The 26,682-nt window shown below is 37.0% G+C and overlaps 1 protein-coding gene and 1 long non-coding RNA gene across 4 annotated transcripts in view; one reads left to right on the top strand and one right to left on the bottom strand.

The window, feature by feature from the left end:
• The window catches only part of LOC141546955 (uncharacterized), a 28,339-nt gene extending 21,061 nt beyond the window's left edge, over nucleotides 1-7,278 (top strand). For both annotated transcript variants that reach the window (XR_012483472.1, XR_012483471.1), the window contains exons 2-3: nucleotides 3,669-3,780; nucleotides 4,978-7,278. This is a non-coding gene — a long non-coding RNA (uncharacterized LOC141546955). The remainder of the gene's footprint in view (nucleotides 1-3,668; nucleotides 3,781-4,977) is intronic.
• The window catches only part of PPA2 (inorganic pyrophosphatase 2), a 119,222-nt gene extending 93,748 nt beyond the window's left edge, over nucleotides 1-25,474 (bottom strand). The window contains exons 1-2 of one of the 2 annotated variants that reach the window (XM_074275159.1): nucleotides 25,242-25,474; nucleotides 4,713-4,777 (exon numbers count right to left, since the gene is read on the bottom strand). In XM_074275159.1, coding sequence (XP_074131260.1) covers nucleotides 4,713-4,777; nucleotides 25,242-25,416 — 240 coding nt within the window. In that variant the 5' untranslated portion in view covers nucleotides 25,417-25,474. The remainder of the gene's footprint in view (nucleotides 1-4,712; nucleotides 4,778-25,241) is intronic. The other variant, XM_074275158.1, reaches the window with a different exon arrangement.
• Nucleotides 25,475-26,682: the final 1,208 nt, after the last annotated feature.

A 26,682-nucleotide genomic window follows, 5' to 3' on the forward strand; every position in this document is an offset into this window, starting at 1 on the left:
CCTGCAATATCCTCCCAATAGGTATCTCTACCTCGAGTCTCTTTCTTTTTCAATCCATCTTTCATATAACTTCCAAAGTGATATTAATAGGTCCAACTTTGCTCAAAAACTTCCAGTGGTTCCCTATTGCCTCTAGGATAGAATACAAACTCCTCCAATTGTACTTATAGATATATATATACATGCATACATATACATATAATAAAAATGTCCAGAGAGCAGGGGCTATTTAATTTTTGTTGTTATATTCCCAGAATCTAGAACAGAACCCTTAATAAATATCATTAATTACCGTACTAAAGAAATATTTCCTGAGTATTGTTCTATATTGCCTGGCCAGAAGATTAAGCAAAACTTCAGTAAGAACCAAAATTGCAAGCAATAATCAGAGTGCCTATTGCATGCTTAGAACTGCCAATATGTTCACAGAATAATGATATCTTCTATCAGTATGATACCAAGTGTCTTATGGATCAAATGCTCTACAAAGGTAAATCCAAAAAGATTAAATCCAAAGACAGCATAAAAAAGTTTTTTTTGTTTTTGTTTTTGTTTTTTTAATGAAGTGTGAGCCATTTAAAATGTCTAAAAGTGGATTTATTTGGTATGTCCTTTAAAAGTGGATTTATTTGGTATGTTCTTTTAAGTCTAAAAATATATTTTTTTAAAAACTCTATTCCAAGCTTTTCTTCAAGAAGCAAATCCACTGCTTGAACTAAAGACAAGAATAGCTGCAGCTTCCAGCGATTAAGTATAAAACACTCATTTCATTATCTAAATGAAACTCCAGGGAATGTGACTAACAAGATGTAAAAGTACTTGGCTGCACCCCATGCCTCGTAATTCTCCAAAGGTGTGATTACTACTCTTCTCTTGAGTATCATAGCTGGTTTAAATTTAAAAAGCGTTTAGGATGGGAGCAGGAAAGAGACTGTGCCCCTTACGCCAGCTTACACACATTGTGTATTTTTTACACAGAAAAACAACTCATCATGAAGAAAATGAAAATACTGTAGGAATAAAAGTAGAGAAAGGTACTGTTATAAGATAGTCTTACACTCCAAGCCATATTCTAAAGTACAAATAACAGCAGTTCTAATTACTATTGGCTGAGTAAAACCTATTTGTATAATCCCGGTGATCTGCAGTCACTGTGACAATTTAAGTGTGCCATAATCCCCATCCAACAGCCAATCATCAAGGACTCACAGAACTTCCCCTAGCCTCTGCTTTGTCCCAACCCCCATCCTTTAATAAATTCATTGAAATTCAAGGAAGTCCCAATCTCAAGGTAGAACTTTGTTCTACCTTCAAACACACTACTGTTCCCTCTTCTATCACTCCTCCCAAAAGGAAGTCACTTTGATACTTTGACCAGATAAGTTTGTTTTTTAATTACATGACATATTCAAGTCAATTCAATATATATCTACTAAGTACCTAAGATGTGCCAAGCACAGTGCTAAGTCACTTAACTTTCCTGAGCCTCACTTATGAAAGGATTTGGACTAGAAGTCTTCCAAGACTCCTTCCAACTCTGCTCAATAAACCTATGTCCCAGATGTCTTTCTGCACAATTCAAGAACAACCAATGTGGCCCTGATTACTACTTACTTCTCTTTTTGCATTTACTCTCCCAAGTTTATAGTGCTCCTAATTCCCAATTGTTCACCATGTTGCAGAGCTGGTGACCACCCGCTAGCAACAGACATTCTAGTATTCTATTGTTGTCGTTCAGTCATTTTTCTGTCCTGTCCTACTTTATATGACCCCATTTGGTTTTTCTTGGCAGAGAATAGTTTGCCATTTTTCCCCTCCTCAATTTACAAATGAGAAACTCAAGCAAACAGAGTTAAGTGACTTGTTCAGGTCAAATCACACAGCTAGTGAGTATCTAAGGATAGATCTGAACTCAGAAAAATGAGTCTTCTTAACTCTAGGCATAACATTCTGCCCACTGTGCCACCTGAAAAGCCATATAAAATTGACAGAAAGTCTATTTCAGAGTCTACCTCAACATAGCTGGCATTATTCTCTAAATCAAGGATCCTTAACCTAGGGCTTGTAAACTTTTTAAAAATATATATTTTTACATTTGTATTTCAATATAATTGCATTTCCATAATTTTAAATCTGCCTATTACTGAATTTATTTAAAAACACTATTGTGAGAGTTGTGATAAAAAACATTCAAAGAGAAAACTATGGAGACTGAATGTTCATCAAAGCACTGTATTTCTCCTTTTAGTCTGATTTTTCTTGCATAACATAACAAATGTGGAAATATGTTTAAAAGAATTGAAAATATTTAATCTCTATCAGATTGCTTGCTATCCTGGGGAACAGGAATGCAAGGGAAAAAGAGAAAAAAAATTAGAACACAAAGTCTTACAAAAATGAATGTTGCCTGTCAGATTGGCTCAGATGACAGGAAAAAATAATGATGAATGTTGGAGGGGATATGGGAAACCTGGGACATTGGTGCACTGCTGGTGGAGTTGTGAAGGAAGCCAACCATTCTGGAGAGCAATCTGGAACTATGCCCAAAAAGTTATCAAACTGTGCATACCTTTGATCCAGCAGTGCTACTACTGGACTTATATCCCAAGGAGATACTAAAGAAGAGAAAGGGACCTGTATGTGCCAAAATGTTTGTGGCAGCTCTTTTTGTTGTAGCTAGAAACTGGAAGATGAATGGATGCCCATCAATTGGAGAATGGTTGGGTAAATTGTGATATATGAATGTTAAGGAATATTATTGCTCTGTAAGAAATGACCAGCAGCATGAATACAGAGAGGCTTGGAGAGACTTACATCAACTGATGCTGAGTGAAATGAGCAGAACCAGGAGATCATTATACACTTCAACAACAATATTGTATGAGGACATATTCTGATGGAAGTGGATATCTTCAACATAGAGAAGATCTAATTCAGTTCCAATTGATCAATGAGGGACAGTCAGCTACACTCAGAGAAGGAACACTGGGAAATGAGTGTAAACTATTTGCATTTTTGTTTTTCTTCCCAGGTTATTTTTACCTTCTGAATCCAATTTTTCGGTGCAACAAGAGAATTGTTTGGTTACACACATATATCTATCTATAGCTAGGATATACTATAACATATTTAACATATATGGGAATGCCTGCCATCTAGGGGAGGGGATGGAGGGAGGGACGGGAAAAATCGGAACAGAAGTGAGTGCAAAGGATAATGTAAAAAATTACCCATGCATATGTACTGTCAATAAAAAGTTATAATAAAAAAATAATGTTGAAAACTATCTTCACATGTATTTGAAAAAATAAAATACTATTAAGAAAAAAAATTATTTCAAATAAAATAAAAACATTATTGTGGGAAGAGGGCCATAGACTTCACCAGACTAAAAGCTCCTACTCCATAATAAGAAACCTAAATCCACTATTGATGCTGCCATGAAGGTCTCCTCAGCTAGATTTACTTGTTCTCAGATTGAGAAGGGATAGAGCAGCTGAATAACTCCTTCTGCTGCATTCACATCAGAATTATTTAACTTAGTGTTATTAAGGGACAGTAGTTCTAGATCCTGCTCTGGAGAGGATTTGTTAGTTATTCCTGTGCTTAGAACCTGATTAAGTAACAAAAAACATGTGCCTTACCACCCACATCTACTTCCCCATTAGGATACAATGAAGATTATTGGATCCAAGCACCTGACTTTGAATCTTGGGTCTACCTGGTGGTAGACCCTTACCTGGGTCTCAGTTTCTTCATCTGCAAAATGAAGGGGTTAAAGTAGGTAATCTTTAAAAATCCTTTTCAATTACAAATCTATGATTCTGGAGCAGCTAGATGACATAATAGAGTACTGGTCCTATAGTCAGGAGGATCTGAGTTCAAATCTGGCCTCAAATACTTGACACTTATTAGCCATGTGACCCTGGATAAGTCACTTAACCCCAGTGCCTTACAAAAACAAATCCAAATCTATGATTATATGACCCTATCACCTCCATAGCATTAAGCGTTATTGTATGCCTGAGGTCAATAACAACTCTTAATTCAACTCCAATTCTTTCATCCTGGCCTTCTCTCCAGGATACCCCACCATCCTTTAATTTTCCACCTTCTGCAATTGTGGCATAGGACATGGAGCACTGGACTGAATCCCGTCTCAAACCTTTCTTAGTTGTTTGAGCCAATTCTAGGTTTGGGTAAATGTGGGCAATTCACTTAACCTATTTCAATACATAAGATGATACTAGCACCAATCTCAGTATGTAAAATATTCTTATTATAGCACAAAAAGGTAGGGGATACTTTACACATCTTAAAGTACTTATCATTCAATAAACTCATATTTTTTAATATTAGTTACCTAGATATTTCATGAGTGACCCACTATTCAGAATCTTCTCTTTTCCCAACTATCAGCTTTTCACTCTACCTACTTTTGTCTCTTCAATATCTAAACCCCTAAGTTTAGAGTCTCTGAATCCTCACTTCTTACCAAAGAGCAAACTCTAGATAATCCTGCCCCTTAACCTTTTAAGAGACCCTCTCCTAAAGATCCCTATCTTCAGTTATTCTTATCATCCACCTTCTTACACCTTATCAGTACTTTCCAACCTTATGGTCTCCTTATAATCTTCACTGTAGATCTCAACTTGTTCCTTGATGCTGTCAGGAGAGTTTATTTTTAACTCCTAAATAATTAAGGGCAATACCTCTTTGGATTCAGTCTTCAGAGGAATGTCATGAAAGGGGGAGATATAGTGACCAGCTGTAGTCTCTGCAAGATAAAAGCAAAGAACATTAAAAACTAAGGACCATGTCCTATGTTTATGCCATGGCAACTAATTTGCATCATTTAACATTTTTATTCAAAATACTGTTTTCTGGAAGTTAAAGCCAACTTTAAAAATCTGTTCTAATCTGCTCAGTCAGAAAGCAACTCATAATAAATTACTTTTTTTTTTTTTTTTTTTGCAGTTCATAAATCTTCCACTTAGCCCCATGGCATCCAGCTCTATAGCTATAATCCTACACAAATGGTATAAAAAAACCAAAGTTTGAAAAAGTATCTAAATGGCCCAGCTGAAACATGTAGAAGGTACTCACATCTCACCAGTACCTTCTGCCTCTCAATAGATCATCTGCCTAAAGAGTAGGTCCATGAGTTCCAGAGCCTCTATTTAAGGAGTGAACTGAACGTAGTCTTTGCCCCATATTCCAATAGCTACACTGCTTTTGGACTTCTTTGACTTTCTCCATACCACCATTCTCCCCATCCTTGCTCTGGATAACAATATATTATAACAACTACTACTACTAGCTACTACTAACATTTGTATAGAGCTTATTATATGCTAGGCACTGTTGCTAAGTACTTTACAATCTTATTTGATCTTCACAACCCTAGGAAGCAGGTGCTAGACATAGCCATATTTTACAGATAAAGGAGTGAAGCAAACAAAAGAGTGTCTACATCCCAACTCATCCCCCCTTTCAGCTTGTTTTAGTTTCTTGTCTTCCCCTATTAAATAGTAAGCTCCTTGAAGACACTGTCTTTTCTTAAAAACAAAACAAAAAAAAAAAAAAAACAAAACAAAAAAAAAAAAAAACTTGCATTTGTATTACCAGAACTAAGCACAGAGGCTAGTACACAATAGGGATTTAAATATTTCTCGACTAACTTGAATTACTGGAGAGGAGAGAGCAGTTCACTCACTTCCAAGTGAAGTGATATAAATTTACATCGGTGAAAATGATGTAAATGGCTAGAAAGCTTTAGTAGATAAGGAATGTCATGTATGTGGCTGTTTCCTCCACTGATGCACATATTTGTGACCTTGAAGGAGACCTATGGTTTAAGAAGACCTCAAAAAAAAAAAAAAAAAAAAAAAAAAAGACTTCTCTGTCCTCCCAGAGACCACATGAAGAGAAAGGGAGAAAGACATGGTTGGAGGGGCTATTATATTCCAAAGAACAATCTAGCAAATAAATTTCCAGAACCCCAAATGAGAAGATATAACCACAAAACTTCAAGTCTAAAATATCTTTAATAATTCAGATTTTTTTTTTCTTGAAATTGTGGGCTAAGAAATACATCCTATATACGATCAATGTATATAATTTTCAAAGAAAAAAATTTGGTACATACTGAGGAGGTGCAAGAACTGAGAGTAAGAGATCCCCTAACAGCAATCAGTTGCACATGTTTTGCAAAAGAATTTGCAAATTCCAATAAATACAGGCATAAAGTTTGTGGCAAAGAATGGATTTATTTACACTAAGCTTTTGCTAAGACAGCTTTCTCAGTCTTGAGATCTTTTGAATTTGTCTCTGTTTTTTAAAAGACAGCCTAAAGGAAAATCCTTAGGGATAAAGGAAGGTTGTCCCATTTTGCCACAAGCCTTAGATTTCCTCCATTCTACTCCTAGGCGTCCTTAGGGAAAGACAAATGACAAAACGTTCCCTGATTAGGTGACTTTTTGTCAGAATGTTGGAATTCCAGTCTGGGTATCCCCAAAGAGAAAATTCTGCTGAGAGTGGAGCTTCCAACAACCCAAATTTTCCCAGGAATTTGGGTGTCCCAGCTATAGAATAGACAACTAGCAAAAAGGGGCTTACCTCAGCCAGACTCTTAGGGATCCCCATATGGGCCACCAAATGATGAGATGTGAGAATTGAGGGTAAGAGATCCCTTAACAGCAATGGGATCCCCTTGGCCAGTTGCACAGGTTTTGTGAAAGAAGAATTCGCAAACCCCAATAAATACAGGCACAAGGTTTGTGGCAAAGAATGAATTTATTTACTCTAAGAAGACAGCTTGCTAAAAAGATAGCTTTCTTAGTGGGCAAAGAATCCTGTTAGGATGGGGTTTTTTTGCAAAGATGGGTTTACACTGAGAAGAAAATATCTTCATCAATGGGCTAAGTCCAGAGGGGCATTTAGCAAAGATTCAGGGTTCAGAGTTGCCTTTTATTACCCTTCTGAAGTTTGAGGCTAAGGAGATTAGGACTAATTTTTTGATTCAGTAGAGGGCAATGATTATGCACTTCGCCAAGATCTCCAATGGAATGAAATTACTAATCATGAATGGGTGTGGCCCCTCCTAGAGGCTAGGAGGGAAACCTCCCCCAAAGGTTCCTTTCCAACCCTTCCCCCCCAAAGATTAAAGGGAACACAGTTTACATCAATACCCTTAGTTAGAAAAATCACTACCAAAAATGTCATAAATTTGTGTCATGGAATATTTTAATTTTAGAATTTCTTGATTTAGGGTATGTTTTTCTCTCCAATTTCTTTCTCAACATAGTTTTCAAATTCAGCTTTTCAAATGTTGGTTTAAACAACAAGGAGGATAGTGATGAAAGGAACAATCTACTTCTTAATTAGCTTTTTATCTTGCTGCCATTGGCAACATGAAAAGAAAGGTAGTTGAAAGAATGGCTATTCTTGACAAGTCAGGAATAATGATGAGAAAGAGATCATCATATCAAGTTCTGTCTTATTCTCTCAAATTTAGAGTTGTAAAGGGCATTCTACATTTGTTCTAGCCCACCGTACTTCAACAAAAGACAAATGATGGGAAAGGAAATGTTCTCAGAAGAAGAAATTCTTCTCAACAACTCATCAACATTTTAAACACCTACTATGTGCAGAAAAATGTGCCAGGTGCTAGCTAGAAAGATAAGAATGAAAAAAAAAGCCAAGTGAATAGTCCTCATGGATCTTACAAAATAAGAGAAAATAAAAGAGAATTGACTTTGGAGTCATAAGAACTGGGTTCAAAGTCTGCCTTTGATATATACTAGCAGTATGAGTTTGAGCACATCATTAACCTTGCTGGGTTAATGGGTTCCTTCCTGAATGGTCTGAATTAACCTTCATGGGTTCCTTGCCTGAATGCCTTGAATTAGACAACCTCTGAAGAGATCCCTTTCAGTTGGGGAGAATAAGATAGTAGTATGATAACAAGACAGGATATAATAAGGGTAAAGAAATTATAGGAAAATAGGAAATTAACAAAGGAGGCAATCACTTTCAGTTGCAAGTGATCAGAAAATAGCTCATCATCCAGTTAGACCATAACAAACCACATATGCCATGATTTATTTAATCATTTCCCAATCAGTGGGTCCTCACTTTGTTTCCAGTCTTTGCTACCACCAAAAGCACTGCCATAAAGAACTAAGTATATATGGAATGTTTCCCTGTGTCATAGACACTCCAAGGAGTAAAAATGGATAGTACCAACTTGTCTGGGTCAGAGAGAATAAAAAACAGTTCCAAATTCTTCTCCAGAATACTAGACCAATTCACAGAGTTCATGTCTTTTATCATCTCCGTTAATTTTCTGGGTATGAGGTGAACTTCCTTAAAATAAACTTCCTGAAATAAACTAAACTCATAAGAACAGGAATAGGATATATTTAATCAAAATAATAGGAAAGCTAACTCACCATGCAGGGAACATCCCACCAGCAGACTCACAGGAAGAATTTCTTATTAGTTTTAGGAGAAAAGGGATACAAAGTCACATGAAGGAGCAAGGCCTAGTAATAAGATCCTAGTCACCAAGTGATCTTGGCAAAAACACTCACTTCTCATGATTAATTTATCCTTTATTATCTAATAAATCTCAATGAACAGGACAATAAAATTATGAGCTGGGGTACAACTCAAGCTAAATTCCTTTCCTAAGTAAGATGGAAAGGAAGGGCCTTTGTGGTTCAGGTCAAAATAATGGAGAGTATATATTACTAAGATCATTTAAGGAGTGGCAAGTACATATGCCATTAACAACTTTCTGTCATTATATTAACAATTTTTCTGTCATCTTAATTTGCTATGACAATTCTCAAAACATCTTCTGAAAACTGCTCAAGTCCTTTTCACATTTATATTTTGGGGAGCAACTGAGTAAATTGAGGAAAAATTGTGTTAATGTAACAGAATAGTGTTACACAACCACACACACACACACACACACACAAAACCCACAAAAAAATATGGAGAATTCAAAGATACACATAAATTGAAGCAAAGTATGCCAAACCAAGAAAACATTATACATAATGATTACAGTAATGTTAACATCCCTAAAAGAAATCAAAATTCAGGTTAATTAATAATAATCAATAATCAAGCTTTATTTATATTAGAATGCAGATAATCTCCCCCTAGTGGTATATGGTACATGAGTGGTACATGAGTGGCATGAGGCACATGTCAAACAAGATCAATGTATTGTTTTGTTCTGATTAATAAAATATAATTTTTTTTAAAAAGCTAATGAATGCTATAAAGGGCAGGAACTTTGGAGAAATATACTTAAGGCTCAGTATGACTGATTTAATCCTACAACAAGGTGTTAACTAAGTGGAATTGATAAGACAATGGTTATCTAGTTTAGCATGTGAGTTCTCTAGTTCAGGATGATTGATTTAATCTTATAACAAACAATGGTTCTAGTGATATAGCGATTAATAGTAATATAATAGTGATATTAATGATATAATGGTTGGTTTATACTCAGTATACTATAATGATGTAATTGTAATAGAGTATATAAACTGGGATAAACTCAGTCAGACACAGACTTCAAGATAGAGACAGTCCTGGTGGCTCTCCTGCCTCCCACACTGAAACCAAGACCCATTCTGGAGGGCCTCCAGAATGCTAGCCCAGCCCTCAGTGAAGGAGATAGACTGTGAAGAAGATAATAAAGACTTTGGACTTTATCCCTGACTATTCTCATGGTATACATATTCTTCTGGGACCAAGGCTGGTCCCCAGACCTCCAGAAAGCTAGCCAGAACATTACAGAATGCATAATAAGTTTTTATCCTTCTGGTCAAATAATAGCATAGTTTATTAAAAAAAAAAAAAAAAAAAACTACAGTTAATGGTAAGATGTATTAAGTGAATTAAATAAATTAACTGAAAATTGCACAAAACAAAACAGGGTAAAGTTGTACAACAAGAAAATATGAGACAGTCTGGTAGCAAGAGCAAGAGACAAATGATAGAAACCAATGCTCTACCAGTATCTACAAAGGATCAATAAAAAACTTCAGCAAAGTTGCAGGATATAAAATAAGCCCACAAGCTATATGATAAAATACAAAGGGAAGAAACAGAGGAAAATATAGAAATATATGAATGGGATCAAGTAAAGATTTCTCAGAGAGCTGTAGGGCAGAAAAGGTCAGACCCTAGATCTAAGTTTTAGGAAGTTAGTGACGCACAGGAAGTAGACAACATTGCTGACCATTTCCTTTTCAGTTTATCCAATGGACCCAAGCCTTTTGCTATTTAATTCATTCGTTGTTTGCAGCCTGAACCCACACACTATGCTGAGCTACTCAGTTGGTGTGCTTGGATCTCTTCTTCAAGGACCCAATAAATGTTTTCTGTAAAGGGCAGGAAATCTGTATGATTGATTTAATCCTACAACAAGGTGTTAACTCAGTGGAATTGATAAGACAATGGTTATCTAGTTTAGCATGTGAGTTCTCTAGTTCAGTATGATTGATTTAATACTACAAGGTTGACACCTATTCTACAAGATTGACACCTATGATGATGTACTTATAATAGAATATTTACATAAGAGCTAAGAGATCTGGGAGGAAGACAGACTGGAAGACAAAGACCCTCCTGGTGGCTGTCCTATCTCCTTCACTTCTCCACTGAGACCAGAGAGATTCCATCTTTGATCATCCTTGTGGTGGCTCTCATACCTCCTGCATTCCTCCAAGACCTATTCTGGAGGACTTCCAGAAAGCTAGCCCAGCCCCAGACAAAGGAGACAGACTGTGAAGGAGATAATAAAGACTTGGAACTTTTTCCCTAACTATTCTCATGGTTATTATTCTGCTGGGACCAAAAGGCTGATCCTGAGACTTCCAGAAAGCTAATCAGAACACTACATTTTGGCGCCTGGACACACATGGAAATAACGATTTACACTCAGCAGTCCAGACTGACACGATCTTGAGTTCAATGGAAAAGTCTTCATGACCTGGAAATTAGGGTGAGTACAAAAATAGACAAGCAGGAAACTTTTATAAGGGTTAAACTAGTGTTTCAGCTGAAGTGGGACAAATGCTTAGAAAAGAGCCTTCCCCACCCCAAGGGGAGTATGTAGAATGCATAGGTAAACGAATAAGAAACCAAGGCTTGATTGTAACTTGGAAACAGATCAATGAACTCTTAGAAACCTCAGTCTGGTTTGAAATCTAATTTCATCCATTAAATTTTCTCTTTCAAAGTGCAGGAGGAAGGAGAGCCACCACAAGAATGATCCAAGATGGAATCTCTCTGGTCTCAGTGGAAAAGTGAAGGAGACAGGACCACCACCACTGAGGGTCTTTATCTTCGAGTCCGTCTTCCTCCCAGATCTCTTATATATTCTATTATAAGTACATCATCATAGGTGTCAATCTTGTAGAATAGGTGTCAACTTGTAGAACTATACTAAGTACATGTAAACTAGAGAATCAATATCTTAATTCTACTGAGTTAACACCTTGCTTTACTATTAAATCAATCATACAGAGTTCCTGCCCTTTACAGTTTTCTATTTGTATCTAAAGATGCCTCAGAATATTCAATTTGGGTAAGAGTCTAGCACCCACCCCACACATATAGAACTAAGTAATGGGAGAAATTTTAATTGTTCATGCTAGGCCAAACTATATAATAAAAATGACAACATTACTAAGTTAATTCCCTTATTTAGTACCATAGCAATTAAACTACCAAAGGATTACTTTATGCATTACTTTAGTATAAAAAATGTTTATTCATCTAGAATAGATCATTAATCTCAAGGGAGATCATGAAATAAAGTAGGAAGGAAGATGTTATGGGCTCTGAATTTAAAACAAAGAATTCTTACAGGGTGCTAAGTCAGTGGAATTGATAGAGACAATGGTTGTGTTTAGCATGATGCTTGACAGTTCTCCAGTTCAGTACATGTACTTAGTATTTAATATAGTTCCACAAGATTCACACCTATGATAAGAGAGCATATAAGCTCAGCCAGAATCAGAACTGGAGACAGAATGTGGTGGCGGTCCTCCTGCCTCTCCCACAGAAACCAAGACATTCAGGAGGACCTCATGAAGCTGGCAGAGGCAGAGAACACAAAGGATGGAGGCAGGAGCTCAAGCTCTTGAAACCAAGGAGAGAGACAGGCCTGTAAGAAAGCTAACTGGGATCCAGGAAAGAAACAAGACTTTGAAAGAAACAATAAAGGATTTGGACTTTAACCCCTGGCTATACTTGTGGTGATTACTGAACTGAAAGGAAGGCTGCTCCCAGAGACCCCAAAGAAACTGAACCAAGAAAACCCATCAGAGAACACTACAGGAAGATGTTCTAGGTTTACCTGGCTCTGGTTTTTTAAAATAGACTTACAGTGGAAGAGCTTATATAGAAACAAATTAATCCAATGGCCTAGGGTTCAAAAAATCCAAAGACCTCAATTTACTGCAAAAAGACTCAATCTTTAACAAAAACTTCTGGGAAAACTGAAGAGTATACTGGCAAAAATTAGGTTTACATCAATACTTTATGACAAGATAAGCTCCAAATGGATATACAACCTAGGTATAAAAAGTCATATCATAAGCAAATAAAAAAGAGAAGAAACAGCTTTTGGTAGTGGTAGAGGTAATAGAACTATTAAAACTAATAAAACTAAGGGGCTGCCTATCAACAAGTGGTATAATGTTCTCTTCTCTAAAATATAATGTTCTCTGGGAGCAAGTTTCTTGGGGAGCTTCTGGGAGTAGCCTTAGTTTCAATTCAGTTCAATGTAATCACCCCAAATGCAGCCAGGAACTAAAGTTCAGATCCTTTTTTGTCTCCTTCAAAATAGCCTGGTTAGACTTCCGGCCAAGATGGTGGCGAGAAGGCACACAGCTGCTTGAGCTCCACGTTTTCTCTTAGAATTTACTTCATGACAAGCCTCAGAATTAATGCTTGACCGGAAAAAACCCCACAAATAATCACCAACAGAAGACATCCTTGAAATTCGCCAAAATAGGTCTGTTTTTGCTCGGGGGAGGGGACGAACAGACTGGGAGCAGGTTGAGGGAAGGCAGCTCACACAGCTCAGACCAGAGAGGGGAGGGGGGAGGGTGTTCGATCTCTGCTGTTTCTTTGGAACGACCTTTGCCCTGTGTGGATATTCTATCTTGGCAGCAAGCCAGGATCAGCAGAGAAGGTGTAAACACAGGAGGTAAAGAGTAAAACCCCGAAAAGCTAGCATCTCTCTAGATCTGGACACTCCCACCCCCACCCAGAATGACTCAGCTCGTTCTTAGAGCCTCAGAGCACAGACAAAACACAGCCATCACTCTACACTGTAGAGTAAGCCGGTAACACCGTCCAGCCCCATCTCCCCCAAAAAAACAGACCAATTGTTTCTCTTGTCAATTTGTTTTCTTCGATTCCGCTCTGACAAAATGAACAAAAAGTTTAAAAGGGCTCTAACCATTGACAGTTTCTATATGGATAGAGAGCAGACTTCAAACCCTGAGGAGACTAAAAGCAGACTGTCTCCAGAGGAATCCCCAAAGGGGGGATATAATCTGGTCCTCAATACACAAAACCCTCATAGAGGAAATCAAAAAGGCTCTCACAAGAGAACTAGAAGAGAAACTGGAAAAGGAAAGGGAAGCTTGGCAAGAGAGTCTGGAGAAGTCATCCCATGCATTTAAAGACAGAGTAGATAAAGAAATCAAATCATTGAAAAACAAAATTAGTGAGTTGGAAAAGGTAAACAACCTACAAGGAAAACAGGAATAGTGAGTTGGAAAAAGAAAACAGCTCTCTAAAAAATAAAATGGATGAAATGGAAAAAAATTCCATAGAAGAAAAAAACTCACTTAAAAGCTCAATTGGACAATTACAAAAAGATATTTAAAAAGTGAGTGAAGAAAATACATCACTGAAAATCAGAATCGAACAAGTAGAAATGAATGACTCAAGGAGAAACCAAGAAGTAGTCAAGCAAAACCAGAAAAATGAAACAATGGAAAAGAATGTCAAGTACCTTATTGAGAAGATAACAGACTTGGAAAACACATCCAGGAGAGACAATTTGAGAATAACTGACTCCCTGAAAAATATGAGGAAAAAAGAGCCTGGACGCCATTTTCCAGGAAATTACCTAGACGTTTTAGAAACAGAGGATAAAATAGACAATGAAAAAATTCATCGATCACCTACTGAAAGGGACCATAAAATCAAGACGCCAAGAAATGTAGTGGCCAAGTTCAAGAACCATCAGACAAAGGAAAAAATACTGGAAGCTGCTAGAAAAAAGCAATTCAGATATGGAGGAGCCACAATAAGGATAACCCAAGACCTAGCAGCATCCACATTAAAGGAGTGAAGGGCCTGGAATATGATATTCCAAAAGGCTAAGGAACTTGGTATGCAGCCAAGAATAACTTACCCAGCACAAATGACCATCGTTTTCCAGGGAAGAAGATGGACATTTAATGAAATAAATGAATTCCATCTATTCTTGATGAAAAAACCAGATCTACACAAAAAAAATTTGATCTTCAAATACAGAACTCAAAAGATTTCTAAAAAGGTAAAAAGAAATCTTGAGAACTATATTTCTGCCATAAAGATATGTAAAGAACACATGTATAATTTGTCCTAGAAACCAGAGGTGGAAAGGAAATTATATCATAAAAAAGGATAAAGTGGTGGTACTACATCTCATGAAGAGGCAAAGGTAACCTATTATATCTGAGAGAAAGAAAGAAGGGAGATGAACATAGTGTGTATCAACAGACATATTCAATTTATGGTGAAACTCCTTCCACTTCATTTGAAAAGTGGGAGGGAAAAAGTGAAAAGGGAAGGAGTAAGCTAAGGGGAGGAGATGTAAGGGAAAGGAGTAAAATAGGGGGGGGAAATTTAAGGTGGGGAAGGGATACTAAAAAGGGAGGGCTGTGAAAAGCAAGTGGTGCTCACAAGTTTAATACTGGGAAGAGAGGTAAGGGGGAAGTAAAGGAGAATAGGATGAGTAGGGGCTAACAGGATGGCAAGCAATATAGAATTAGTCATTTTAACCATAAATGTGAATGGGGTAAACTCCCTCATAAAGAGGAAGCAGTTAGCAGACTGGATTAAAAGCCAGAATCCTACAATACGTTGTTTACAGGAAACACACCTGAAACAGGGTGATACATTCATAATAAAGGTAAAAAGTTGCAGCAGAATCTACTATGTTTCAGGTGAAGTCAAAAAAAGGAGGGGTAGCCATCCTCATCTCAGATCAACCAAAACCAAAAATTGATCTAATTAAAAGAGATAAGGGCATTATATCCTGCTAAAGGGTAGCATCAATAATAAAGCAGTATCAATATTAAACATATACGCACCAAATGGTGCAGCATCTAAATTCTTAAAACAGAAATTAAGAGAGCTGCAAGAAGAAATAGACAGCAAAATTATAATAGTGGGAGATCTCAACCTTGCACTCTCAGAATTAGATAAATCAAACCACAAAATAAATAAGAAAGAAGTCAAAGAGGTAAATAGAATACTAGAAAAGTTTGATATGATAGATCTTTGATGAAAGCTAAATGGAGACAGAAAGGAGTACACTTTCTTCTCAGCAGTTCATGGAAGCTATTCAAAAATTGATCATATACTAGGACATAAAAACCTCAAAATCAAATGCAGTAAGGCAGAAATAGTAAATACATCTTTTTCAAACCACAATGCAATCAAAATTACATTTAATAAAAAGCCAGGGGAAAATAGACCAAAAAATAATTGGAAACTAAATAATCTCATACTAAAGAATGATTGGGTGAAACAGCAAATCACAGACATAATTAATAACTTCATCCAAGAAAATGACAATAATGAGAAATCATACCAAAATGTGTGGGATACACCCAAAGCAGTAATAAGGGGAAATTTTATATCTCTAGAGGCCTATTTGCATAAAATAGAGAAAGAGAAGGTCAATGAATTGGGCTTACAACTAAAACTGCTAGAAAAGGAACAAATTAAAAACCCTCAGACAAACACAAAACTTTGAAATTCTAAAAATAAAAAGAGAGATTAATAAAATTGAAAGTAAAAAAACTATTGAATTAATTAATAAAACTAAGAGTTGGTTCTATGAAAAAACCAACAAAATAGACAAATCCTTAGTAAACCTGATTAAAAAAAGGAAAGAGAAAAAGCAAATTGAAAATGAAAAGGGAGAACTCACCACTAATAAAGAGGAAATTAGAACAATAGTTAGGAGCTACTTTGCTCAACTTTATGCCGATAAATTTGATAACTTAAATGAAATGGAAGAATACCTTCAAAAATATAGCTTGCCCAGATTAACAGAGGAAGAAGTAAGTAGTCTAAATAGTCCCATCTCAGAAAAAGAAATAGAACAAGCTATTAACCAACTCCCTAAGAAAAAGATCCCTAGGACCAGATGGATTTACATGTGAATTCTACCACACATTTAAAGAACAACTAATTCCAATGCTATAGAAACTATTTGAAAAAATAGGGATTGAAGGAGTCCTACCAAATTCCTTTTATGACACAGACATGGTACTGATACCTAAACCAAGTAGGTTGAAAGGGAGAAAGAAAACTATAGACTAATCTTCTTAATAAATATTGATGCTAAAATCTTAAATAAGATATTAGCAGAAAGACTCCAGAAAATCATCCCCAGGATAATAAACTATGATCAAGTAGGATTTATACCAGGAATGCAGGGCTGGTTTAATATTAGGAAAACTATTAGTATAATTGACCATATTAATAATCAAATTAACAAAAAACATATGATAATCTCAATAGATGCAGAAAAAGCATTTGACAAAATCCAACATCCATTCCTACTAAAAACACTTGAGAATATAGGAATAAATGGACTATTCCTTAAAATAATAATGAGCATATACTTAAAACCGTCAGTAAGGATTATATGTAATAGAGATAAACTAAAGCCATTCCCAGTAAGATCAGGAGTGAAACAAGGTTGCCCACTATCACCATTACTATTCAGTAATACTGCTTCATACATACTGCTTCAGCAGTAAGAGTCAAGAAAGAGATTAAAGGAATAAGAGTAGGTAATGAGGAAATCAAACTATCACTCTTTGCATATGATATGATGGTATACTATTAGAAATAATTCAGAACTTTACCAAAGTTGCAGGATACAAACTAAATCCACATAAATCCTCAGCATTTTTATATATTACCAACACAACCCAAGAGCAAGAGATACAAAGAGAAATTCCATTCAAAATAACTGTCGATAATATAAAATGTTTGGGAATATATCTACCAAAGGAAAGTCAGGAATTACATGAGCAAAATTACAAAACACTTGTCACAAAAATAAAGTCAAATTTAAATAATTGGACAGACATTGAGTGCTCTTGGATAGGCCGAGTGAATATAATAAAGATGACAATACTCCCTAAACTAATCTATTTATTTAGTGCTATACCAATCAGACTCCTATTTTAATGACCTAGAAAAAATAACAACAGAATTCATATGGAACAACAAAAGGTCGAGAATTTCAAGGGAATTATTGAAAAAAAAAAATCAAATGAAGGTGGCCTAGCTGTACCGAATCTAAAACTATATCATAAAGCAGCAGTCATCAAAACCATTTGGTATTGGCTAAGAAATAATTGATCAGTGGAATAGGTTAGGTTCACAGGACAAAATAGTGAATAAAAATGGCAATCTAGTGTTTGACAAACCCAAATATCCCAAATTTTGGGATAAGAATTCATTATTTGACAAAAACTGCTGGGAAAACCGGAAATTAGTATGGCAGAAACTAGGCCCTAACCCTAACCCACAATTAACACCACATACTAAGATAAGATCAAAATGGGTCCATGATTTAGGCATAAAGAATAAGATCATAAATAAATTAGAGGAACATGGGATGGTTTACCTCTCAGACTTGTGGAGGAGGAAGGAATTTGTGACCAAGGGAGAACTAGAGATCATTATTGATCACAAAATAGAACATTTTGAATACACCAAATTAAAAAGCTTTTGCAGAAACAAAACTAATGCAAACAAGATTAGAAGGGAAGTAATAAATTGGGAAAACATTTTTACAGTTAAAGGTTCTGATAAAGGATTCATCTCCAAAATATACAGAGAATTGACTTTAATTTATAAGAAATCAAGCCATTCTCCAATTGATAAATGGTCAAAGGATATGAACAGACAATTCTCAGATGATGAAATTGAAACTATTTCCACTCATATGAAAGAGTGTTCCAAATCACTGCTGATCAGAGAAATGCAAATTAAGACAACTCTGAGATACCACTACACAGATTGGCTGTCAGATTGGCTAAGATGACAGGAACAAATAATGATGAATGTTGGAGGGGATGTGGGAAAACTGGGACACTGATACATTGTTGGTGGAGTTGTGAAAGAATCCAGCCATTCTGGAGAGCAATTTGGAACTATGCCCAAAAAGTTGTCAAACTGTGCATACCCTTTGACCCAGCAGTACTACTACTGGGCCTATATCCCAAAGAAATACTAAAGAGCGGAAAGGGACCTGTATGTGCCAAAATGTTTGTGGCAGCTCTTTTTGTTGTAGCTAGAAACTGGAAGTTGAATGGATGTCCATCAATTGGAGAATGGTTGGGTAAATTGTGGTATATGAAGGTTATGGAATATTATTGCTCTGTAAGAAATGACCAGCAGGAGGAATACAGAGAGGCTTGGAGAGACTTACATCAACTGTTGCTGAGTGAAATGAGCAGAACTAGAAGATCACTATACACTTCAACAACAATACTGTATGAGGATGTATTCTGATGGAAGTGGAAATCTTCAACATAGAGAAGATCCAACTCACTTCCAGTTGATCACCCAGAGAAGGAACACTGGGAAGTGAATGTAAATTGTTAGCACTACTGTATATCTACCCAGGTTACTTATACCTTCGGAAGCTAATAATTAATGTGCAACAAGAAAATGGTATTTACACACCTATATTGTATCTAGGTTATATTGTAACACATGTAAAATGTATGGGATTACCTGTCATCGGGGGGAGGGAGTGGAGGGAGGGAGGGGATAATTTGGAAAAATGAATAAAAAAAAAAATCAAGCCATTCTCCAATTGAAAAATGGTCAAAGGATATGAACAGATAATTTTCAGGTGATAAAATTTAAACTATTTCCACTCATATGAAAGTGTTCCAAATCACTATTGATCAGAGAAATGCAAATTAAGACAACTCTGAGATACCACTACACACCTGTCAGATTGGCTAAGATGACTGGAACAAATAATGAATGTTGGAGGGGATGTGGGAAAACTGCGACACTGATGCATTGTTGGTGGAGTTGTGAAAGAATCCAAGCATTCTTGAGGGCAATGTGGAATTATGCCCAAAAAATTATCAAAATGCGCATACCCTTTGACCCAGCAGTGTTACTACTGGGCTTATATCCCAAGGAAATACTAAAGAAGGGAAAGGGACCTGTATGTGCCAAAAGTTTGTGGCAGCCCTTTTTGTAGTGACTAGAAACTGGAAAATGAATGGATGCCCATCAATTGAAGAATGGTTGGGTAAATTATGGTATATAAATGTTATGGAATATTATTGTCTGTAAGAAATGTCCAGCAGGATGAATACAGAAAGACTTGGAGAGACTTACATGAACTGATGCTGAGTGAAATGAGCAGAAGTAGGAGATAATTATACACTTCAACAACAATACTGTATGAGAATGTATTCTGATGGAAGTAGATATCTTCAACATAGAGAAGATCTAATCCAGTTCCAATTGATCAGTGATGGACAGAATCAGCTACACCCAGAGGAGGAACACTGGGAAAGGAGTGTAAACTGTTTGCATTTTTTATTTTTCTTCTCAGGTTATGTATACCTTTCAAATCCAATTCTTCCTTTGCAACAACAACAACAAAAATCCGGTTCTGCACATGTATATTATATCTAGGCTATACTATAACATATTTAACATGTATGGGAATGCCTGCCATACTATAACATATTTAATATGTATGGGAATGCCTGCCATCTAGGGGAGAGGATGGAGGGAAGGAGGGGAAAATTCGGAACAGAAGGGAGTACAAGGGATAATGTTGTAAAAATTACCTATGCATATGTACTGTCAAAAAAATGTTATAATTTAAAAATTAATTTTTAAAAAAAAAGGAAAAAACAAAAAACCAAAATAGCCTAGTTAGCTTTCTCAGAGGCCTATCTCTCTCCTTGATTCCCAAGAGCTCTTGCTGCTAGTCCTTTGTCCCTTCCAGTTTCTGCCTCTAGCTTCCAATGTCTCCAGCCAGCACAAAGGTGGAAGTTGGAATGAATTTGACTCTGCCTCCAAGAGAGTGGGCTTGTGGGCTTCTGTCCTCTGAGTTGTGAATCTCCTTAAGTCAATCCTAATTGTGAATGTCCCATAGTCCATTCTAGTTGAGGCTCCTAGCTTATATATGCTCTCTAAAGGTGTGAATGTGTAAAGTAATGTGTGAACTTTAAAGGTGTGAACAAAGTACATAACTATTAGCACCTTATTTCAAGTTCTGGTCCATAACAAGTGGGTAATGGCTGGACAAATATTGTTATCTAATTTTAGTGCATACTATTGCACTATAAGAAAGAAAGAGATGGTTTCAAAAAAATTTGAGAAGACTGCTATGAACTAATAATATACAGGATGAGAAAGATTTTTGAATATTGGCAATATGGATACTCGTTTTATTTGACAATGAATATATGATATAATCTTTTTTAATTTTTTCTTTTCTTTTTTTTGCTTCTTTCTTCTTTTTTTCCCAGTAGGATCCAGTGGGGTCATGAGTCAGACACAAGCAAAACAACTAAAAAAACACTCAGAAAAAGAATTCCCATACTAGAAATGAATGGAAACCATTAAAGTACTAGTAAACTTCCGATTTATAAGATATGGTTCATCATAGAATCTTTGAATAGTAAACCTTTTGTGACTACATTTGTTTTTTTTTTTTATTTTTTGGGGGGGTGTTGACAAAGATACTTGAGTGATTTGCCATTTCCTTCTCGAGCTCATTTTACAGATGAAGAAACTGAGGCAAACAGAGTTAAGTAACTTGCTCAAGATTCCACATTTAGTGTCTAAGGCTGGATTTGAATCTGACTCCAAACCCAGCACTCTCCCCTTCTTCCCCCGCCCCCCATCCCTGCCACCTAGTACCTAGGTATTGTGGTACAAGGCCAAATAAAAATTACTTTTGGACTGTGTATGTCATTAATTCATTATGGATAATCAAAAGCTAATAATAAACATCCTAAGTGTGGGAAACACCATTCTTCTTATTCATAAAGAGAAACTTAAATTGATTTTAAACAAAGAATTTCCAGGCAAAAGGCCCAAGCAATGTATCCAAGATGATATAGATGAACAGGCCTTTAGTCTCTACACAGACAGTGTGGAAATCAGGTGCAGTAATGAACAGAGCTCTGGATTGAAAATAGAAAAACCTGGTTTGAAATCCCATTTCATCCACTAAATAAATGTTACTCTAAGCCAGTGGTCCTCAAACTTAAAATAGGGGGCCAGTTCATTGTCCCTCAGACTGTTGGAGGGCCACACTATAGTAAAAACAAAAACTCACACTCTTGTCTCCGACCCTCAGTCCATTTGTCATAACCTGGCAGGCCACATAAATAACTTCAACGGACAGTATCTGGCCCAGGGGCTGTAGTTTGAGAACCCCTGCTCTAAGCAAACTTCTCAATACCCCATCTTTTTACATGTGAAATGAGGAGACTAGAATCAATGGCCTGAAATGCCCCTTTCAGTTCTAAATCTATGATCCTACAAATTTAAATTCCATTGTGATTTCACAACTATAAGAAATGCAATTGTAACAATCAGACAAACAAAGGCTTAGGAGGCAAAAAGTCACTTCATTTACCAAAAAAAGGTATTCCCCCACAGATAAATAATCAAAGGCTATAAATATGATGTTCTGAAATGATGAAACACAAAGTTATCAACTATCATATGCTCCAACAAATGCTCCAAATCATTAATAATCAGAATATCCAATTTCAAACAACTCTTAGATTTCACCTCATATCTAGCAAAGATGTCAATTGAGAAAATTCTTGGAACTTTGGTAAAATAAGCAAATTTAGTACAATACTGGTATTTTGAAAAACATTTTGACACTAAGTCCAAAAGGATACTAAATAAAATATAATCTTTGAATGAGAAATACTACTAAATTAGGTTTATATTCCAAGGGGATCAAGAACTCCACTCTTCTTTCAAACAAATATGTCTGGAAATATGAGAAATATTTCTATTTTAAATCTTAAAAAAAAACAAATAAACAAAAAAAAAAACCACTCCTTATGGAAGCAGAACTACACTAATACTTTTCTTCTAGAAATGAATTTAAAGTTGCATCACAATATAGCATATAAGCACTGTAGGTTACAAACACCTAAAGTTTGTGTGAAGACAAGTGGCTAGTTGCATATTACCACACACTACTTAAAAACACCTTGAGTTATCAGCTACTACTTGGCCACAAAGCTGTATTGAATCAATAGCACCATCTGGTGATAGTATGAGGAATTGTCTGACCCAACATTCCTTTTTCTTTCCACTCTGGCAGAAAATATCATGGTCTACACATTTCCTATCTTCAGCAGCTCATTGCTCAGCTGATTTTCTCTCAGATAATCTCTTTCTCCCATGAATACTCACATCCTTTTTAACATCCTCCTCACTCCATTCTCTCTTCTCTCTCCTGTTTAATTCAGGCTCTCCCTTCATTCTACTAGGGCAAAGAAAAGTGACCCTAATCATAGCTGATAAGCTAAGAGTAGTATTGATAGATGGAAAGAAAAGGAAAGCCAGAAATAAGAAATAAAATTTGATCACCTCATAAACCTTTCAAAATAAATAAAATTCTTCATCAAAATCAATACCAATATCAGTTCCCCACTAATTAAATCATTTTTCTTCAAAAATACAGCAACTATTTTTAAAATTTAAGATTATTTTATATATTTTTTTTTATTTTAAATTTAGGAGTAATAGTATTGTATGTATTGTAATTGTAACAATTGATAGTGTTTACTATTTTATTGCAAATCTACAGCATTTCAATGCATGATGGAAAGATAGAAGGAAGGACTGATTTATTTATTAGACACTTACTATGTGTTAAGACAAATAAGATTGTTTGAGATCCCTGCCACCATAGTACTACTTCTGTCCATTTCAAAAAACTAACTGATTAAATTTTTGGAACACAATCCATTCATTAAACTCCCAGAAAGCTGTCCCCCTTTCCTATCCCCAAGAAAAACAAATCCTGTGCATTTGTTCATATCTATTTGAATAATTTTCACCAAACAAGGACACTACAGTAAATGATTTGAATCCAAATAAAACTGCAATAGTAATAGTTTTTCACCACACAACCAATCAAGCTATTATTTTTTAAAACAAGAAAATCAGTTGAGGGATGTCAATTCCTACCCTAAATCTCTCATAAATTAGTTTATGTGACATTGGGCCAATCCTTTAACTTCTAAATTTCAATTTCTTCAAAAGCTATTGGGTTATATATAAAATCTCTTCTAATTCTAAATCCTATGGGTCTAACACAAGATGATCTCTAAGGTCTCAAGCCTTATGATTCTTTCAGATAAGGGTCAACTCACACAAGTAAATAAACCCTCAGTCAAAAACGGAGAGGCTAGACTGAAAATTGTTTAAGAAAAAAAAAAAAAAGCCAACTTCAGTAAGAAAGATCAAGGGTCAAATCTTGGCTCTGGCAAGAAGTATGAACCCTGACAGAACAAATCACTTGTGTTAAAGAATAGGGCTTATATGCATTAGTAGGTTTCCCCCCTCCCCCCGCAAGAAATCATTAATCCGATTTTTTAAAATAATACTCTTTATTAAAAAATAAGATTCTATTTACCTCCTCATCATACCTACTTTCTCTCACCTTAGCAAATTGTGCCTATGAAAACAACGGGAGACATGTCATAAGATCATAGAGCCTATAAAAGAGGAAATTATACATATTTCTGATGAATGTCACATTCTTTTCCTTCCGGGGAGGTTGCACAGAATTGACTTCAAGAACTGTCATATTATGGTAACACATGTAAAATGTATGGGATTGCCTGTCATCGGGGGGAGGGAGTAGAGGGAGGGGGATAATTTGGAAAAATGAATACAAGGGATAATATTATTTTAAAAATAATAATAATAATAATAATAATAAAAAGAAACCTGGAAAAAAAAACTGTCATAGTCTAGTTTAAAAACTAGAGATTAGAGAATTGCCACTAGGTGGCATCTCTGCAGTGAACACCCCCTTTCTACCCCCTTTCTGCCCCCTTTCCCCCTAGAAAGGAAATTTGACCCCTCTGTTTATGGAGCCTTTTCCAAAAGAAAGCTGCCCTGTCTCCCTCTCTCTCCAAGCCTAGGAGAGAAACTGTGACCATTAGCTGTTCCCTAGCCTGAAACTTTTCAACTTTTCAGTCTTTAATTCCCATAAGTAATTTCTATACTGCTAGGGAAGGAACAATCGGTTCTTGACAGGATCTCCCTCCGTAAAGAGGGCAGCTCCACAAGGCTTCAGGAGGGGAATCCACGAAGGAGGTAGGAGAGGGAGGGGAGGAAGTGACCTTGAAGCAATGCTTGGAAAGGAAAGAGAAAAAGAGGGAAGGGAAAGAGAAAGCCAGCCTTCTGTATTTTAGGACATTTAGAATTCACGTAAATAAGATGAATACAAAATCGTTCGACTCAACACAGGAGAATGAGAGTACTTGTAGTTGGGAGGATTAAAGGGAAGATTCTCATAAGAAGTGGGTCGGAGGGAATATGTGAGATAGAAGAGAGGGAAGGGGAGAAGACAAGAGGGAGGGGGGAAGGAAGAAAAAGTAGGAGGGAATGGCAGGGAGAGGGAAAAGAGAAAGTGGGAGGGAGAAAGGAAGCAGGAGAAAAAGAAAATAAGCGGGAGGGGGAGGGAACGAACTAAACCGAGAGGAGGAAGGCGAGGCCTCGGGGGAGGGGCAAAAAGAGGCTGGCCGGCGGAAGGGGCCGGAAGCCCAGTGCTGGGGTTGGTCCGGGGGCCTGGGACGTAGCGCCCCAGGGCAGCAGACCCTGAGAAGGGCGGGCCGCTAAGCTCGCTTGTGTTTCCCGGTACTCACTAAAATAGAGGCGATATTGGTCAGAGCACGGGAGGCCCCGCTCCTCCGTGATGTACTGACTCATGGCTCGGTGCGGCGGAGGTAAAGGCCACGAACGTCCGACCCAGGCTACGGTCCCGGTAATCCGCAGCGGCAGCCCCAGCTTCGGCAGCCCCAGCAATCGCAGTGCGCTCATGACCTCTGACAAGCCTACTCCTCCTCTTCTTCCTCTTCCTCCTCCTCCTTCCCGCCCCGCTCTGGGCCCCGGGCTGCAGCAGCTTCCCGACCACGCCTCCGCCACCTGGCCCTGGTCCCAGGGAGGCTAATTAGGTCCTGAAAGCATTGTTGGGGTTAAAAAGAATACAAAGGAGACCTAAGGCATATCACCTCCGAAGCTTGAGATTTTTCTCCCCTCCCTGTTTAAAAAATTAAAAGGCGAAGGAGGAGGAGAGGGAAACCTTTGGGGAGGGAATAAGCATTTATATAGCACGTGCTCTGTGGCAGGCACTTGGTAAAGCATCTTTTTCGCATTTTAACTCATTCGAACTTCACAACAACCCAAATAGCTGTGGTTGGACTCCCATTTTATAATTAAGGAAACTGAAGCAATTGAGTCCAGTGACTTGTCCAGAGTTGAATTCAGGTCTTCCTGACTGTATTCCTCTAGCACCTAAGCCACCTCAAGGAAAGACTCTTATCTGACAAAAAGATACAGAAGTGTCAGAAATGAGTTTGGATCAACAGCTACAATGTACCAATATAAACTCCAGCTGGATACACGATGTAGATATAAAATGTTATCTCATAAATACAGCAACAACGTTTTAGCCTTATAGATAGATAGATAGATAGATAGAGGACAGAAAGGATCAGCAAGATGAAATTGATGAGGTAAATACCTAATGAGGAGGTAATCTCAATAGGATTAAGTGAGGTCTACTGGCTACAATTCCTGGTACAGGGAGTCACATGGAGCTCCCCTGCAACCCCCTTAGGATTCCTCGCAAGGATACAAAGTTAAATCAGATCTAGTGGCTGCGAGAGTCCCCTGTAAACGAATTTACAGGCCGAAAACCTAGATGGGTAAAAAGATGTTTATTGCCAGGCCTGGAAGCAAGGCCAAGGCCTGGCCAGTAAAACACATCAGACAGAGGAAGAAACATGCTGAAAGCGAGGGGGTCGGAGAATCTCTGATGCAAGCATCCTGGCTGGCATCTTTCAAATCTCTAAATCTCTGACCCAAGCTTTGCTCTTTTTATCTGCTTGAAGAAGTAATAGACGTAGCTCAGGTTAATTCCTTAAAGGCCAGATTTTTGGCGGACTTTATCCAAGCCAGCTCAGATCCGGTGGGGGAGCTGGGTATAAGCCCAAATTAGTTTGACCAGATCTTGTATCAAAGGGGGCTGAAAACCCAAACCAACTGGGGGCTGGGTACAGCCCAAACTGGCTCAGATATGGATCT

This window comes from Sminthopsis crassicaudata, chromosome 6 (genome assembly GCF_048593235.1).
Source record: "Sminthopsis crassicaudata isolate SCR6 chromosome 6, ASM4859323v1, whole genome shotgun sequence".
Taxonomy (NCBI): Eukaryota; Metazoa; Chordata; class Mammalia; order Dasyuromorphia; family Dasyuridae; genus Sminthopsis; species Sminthopsis crassicaudata.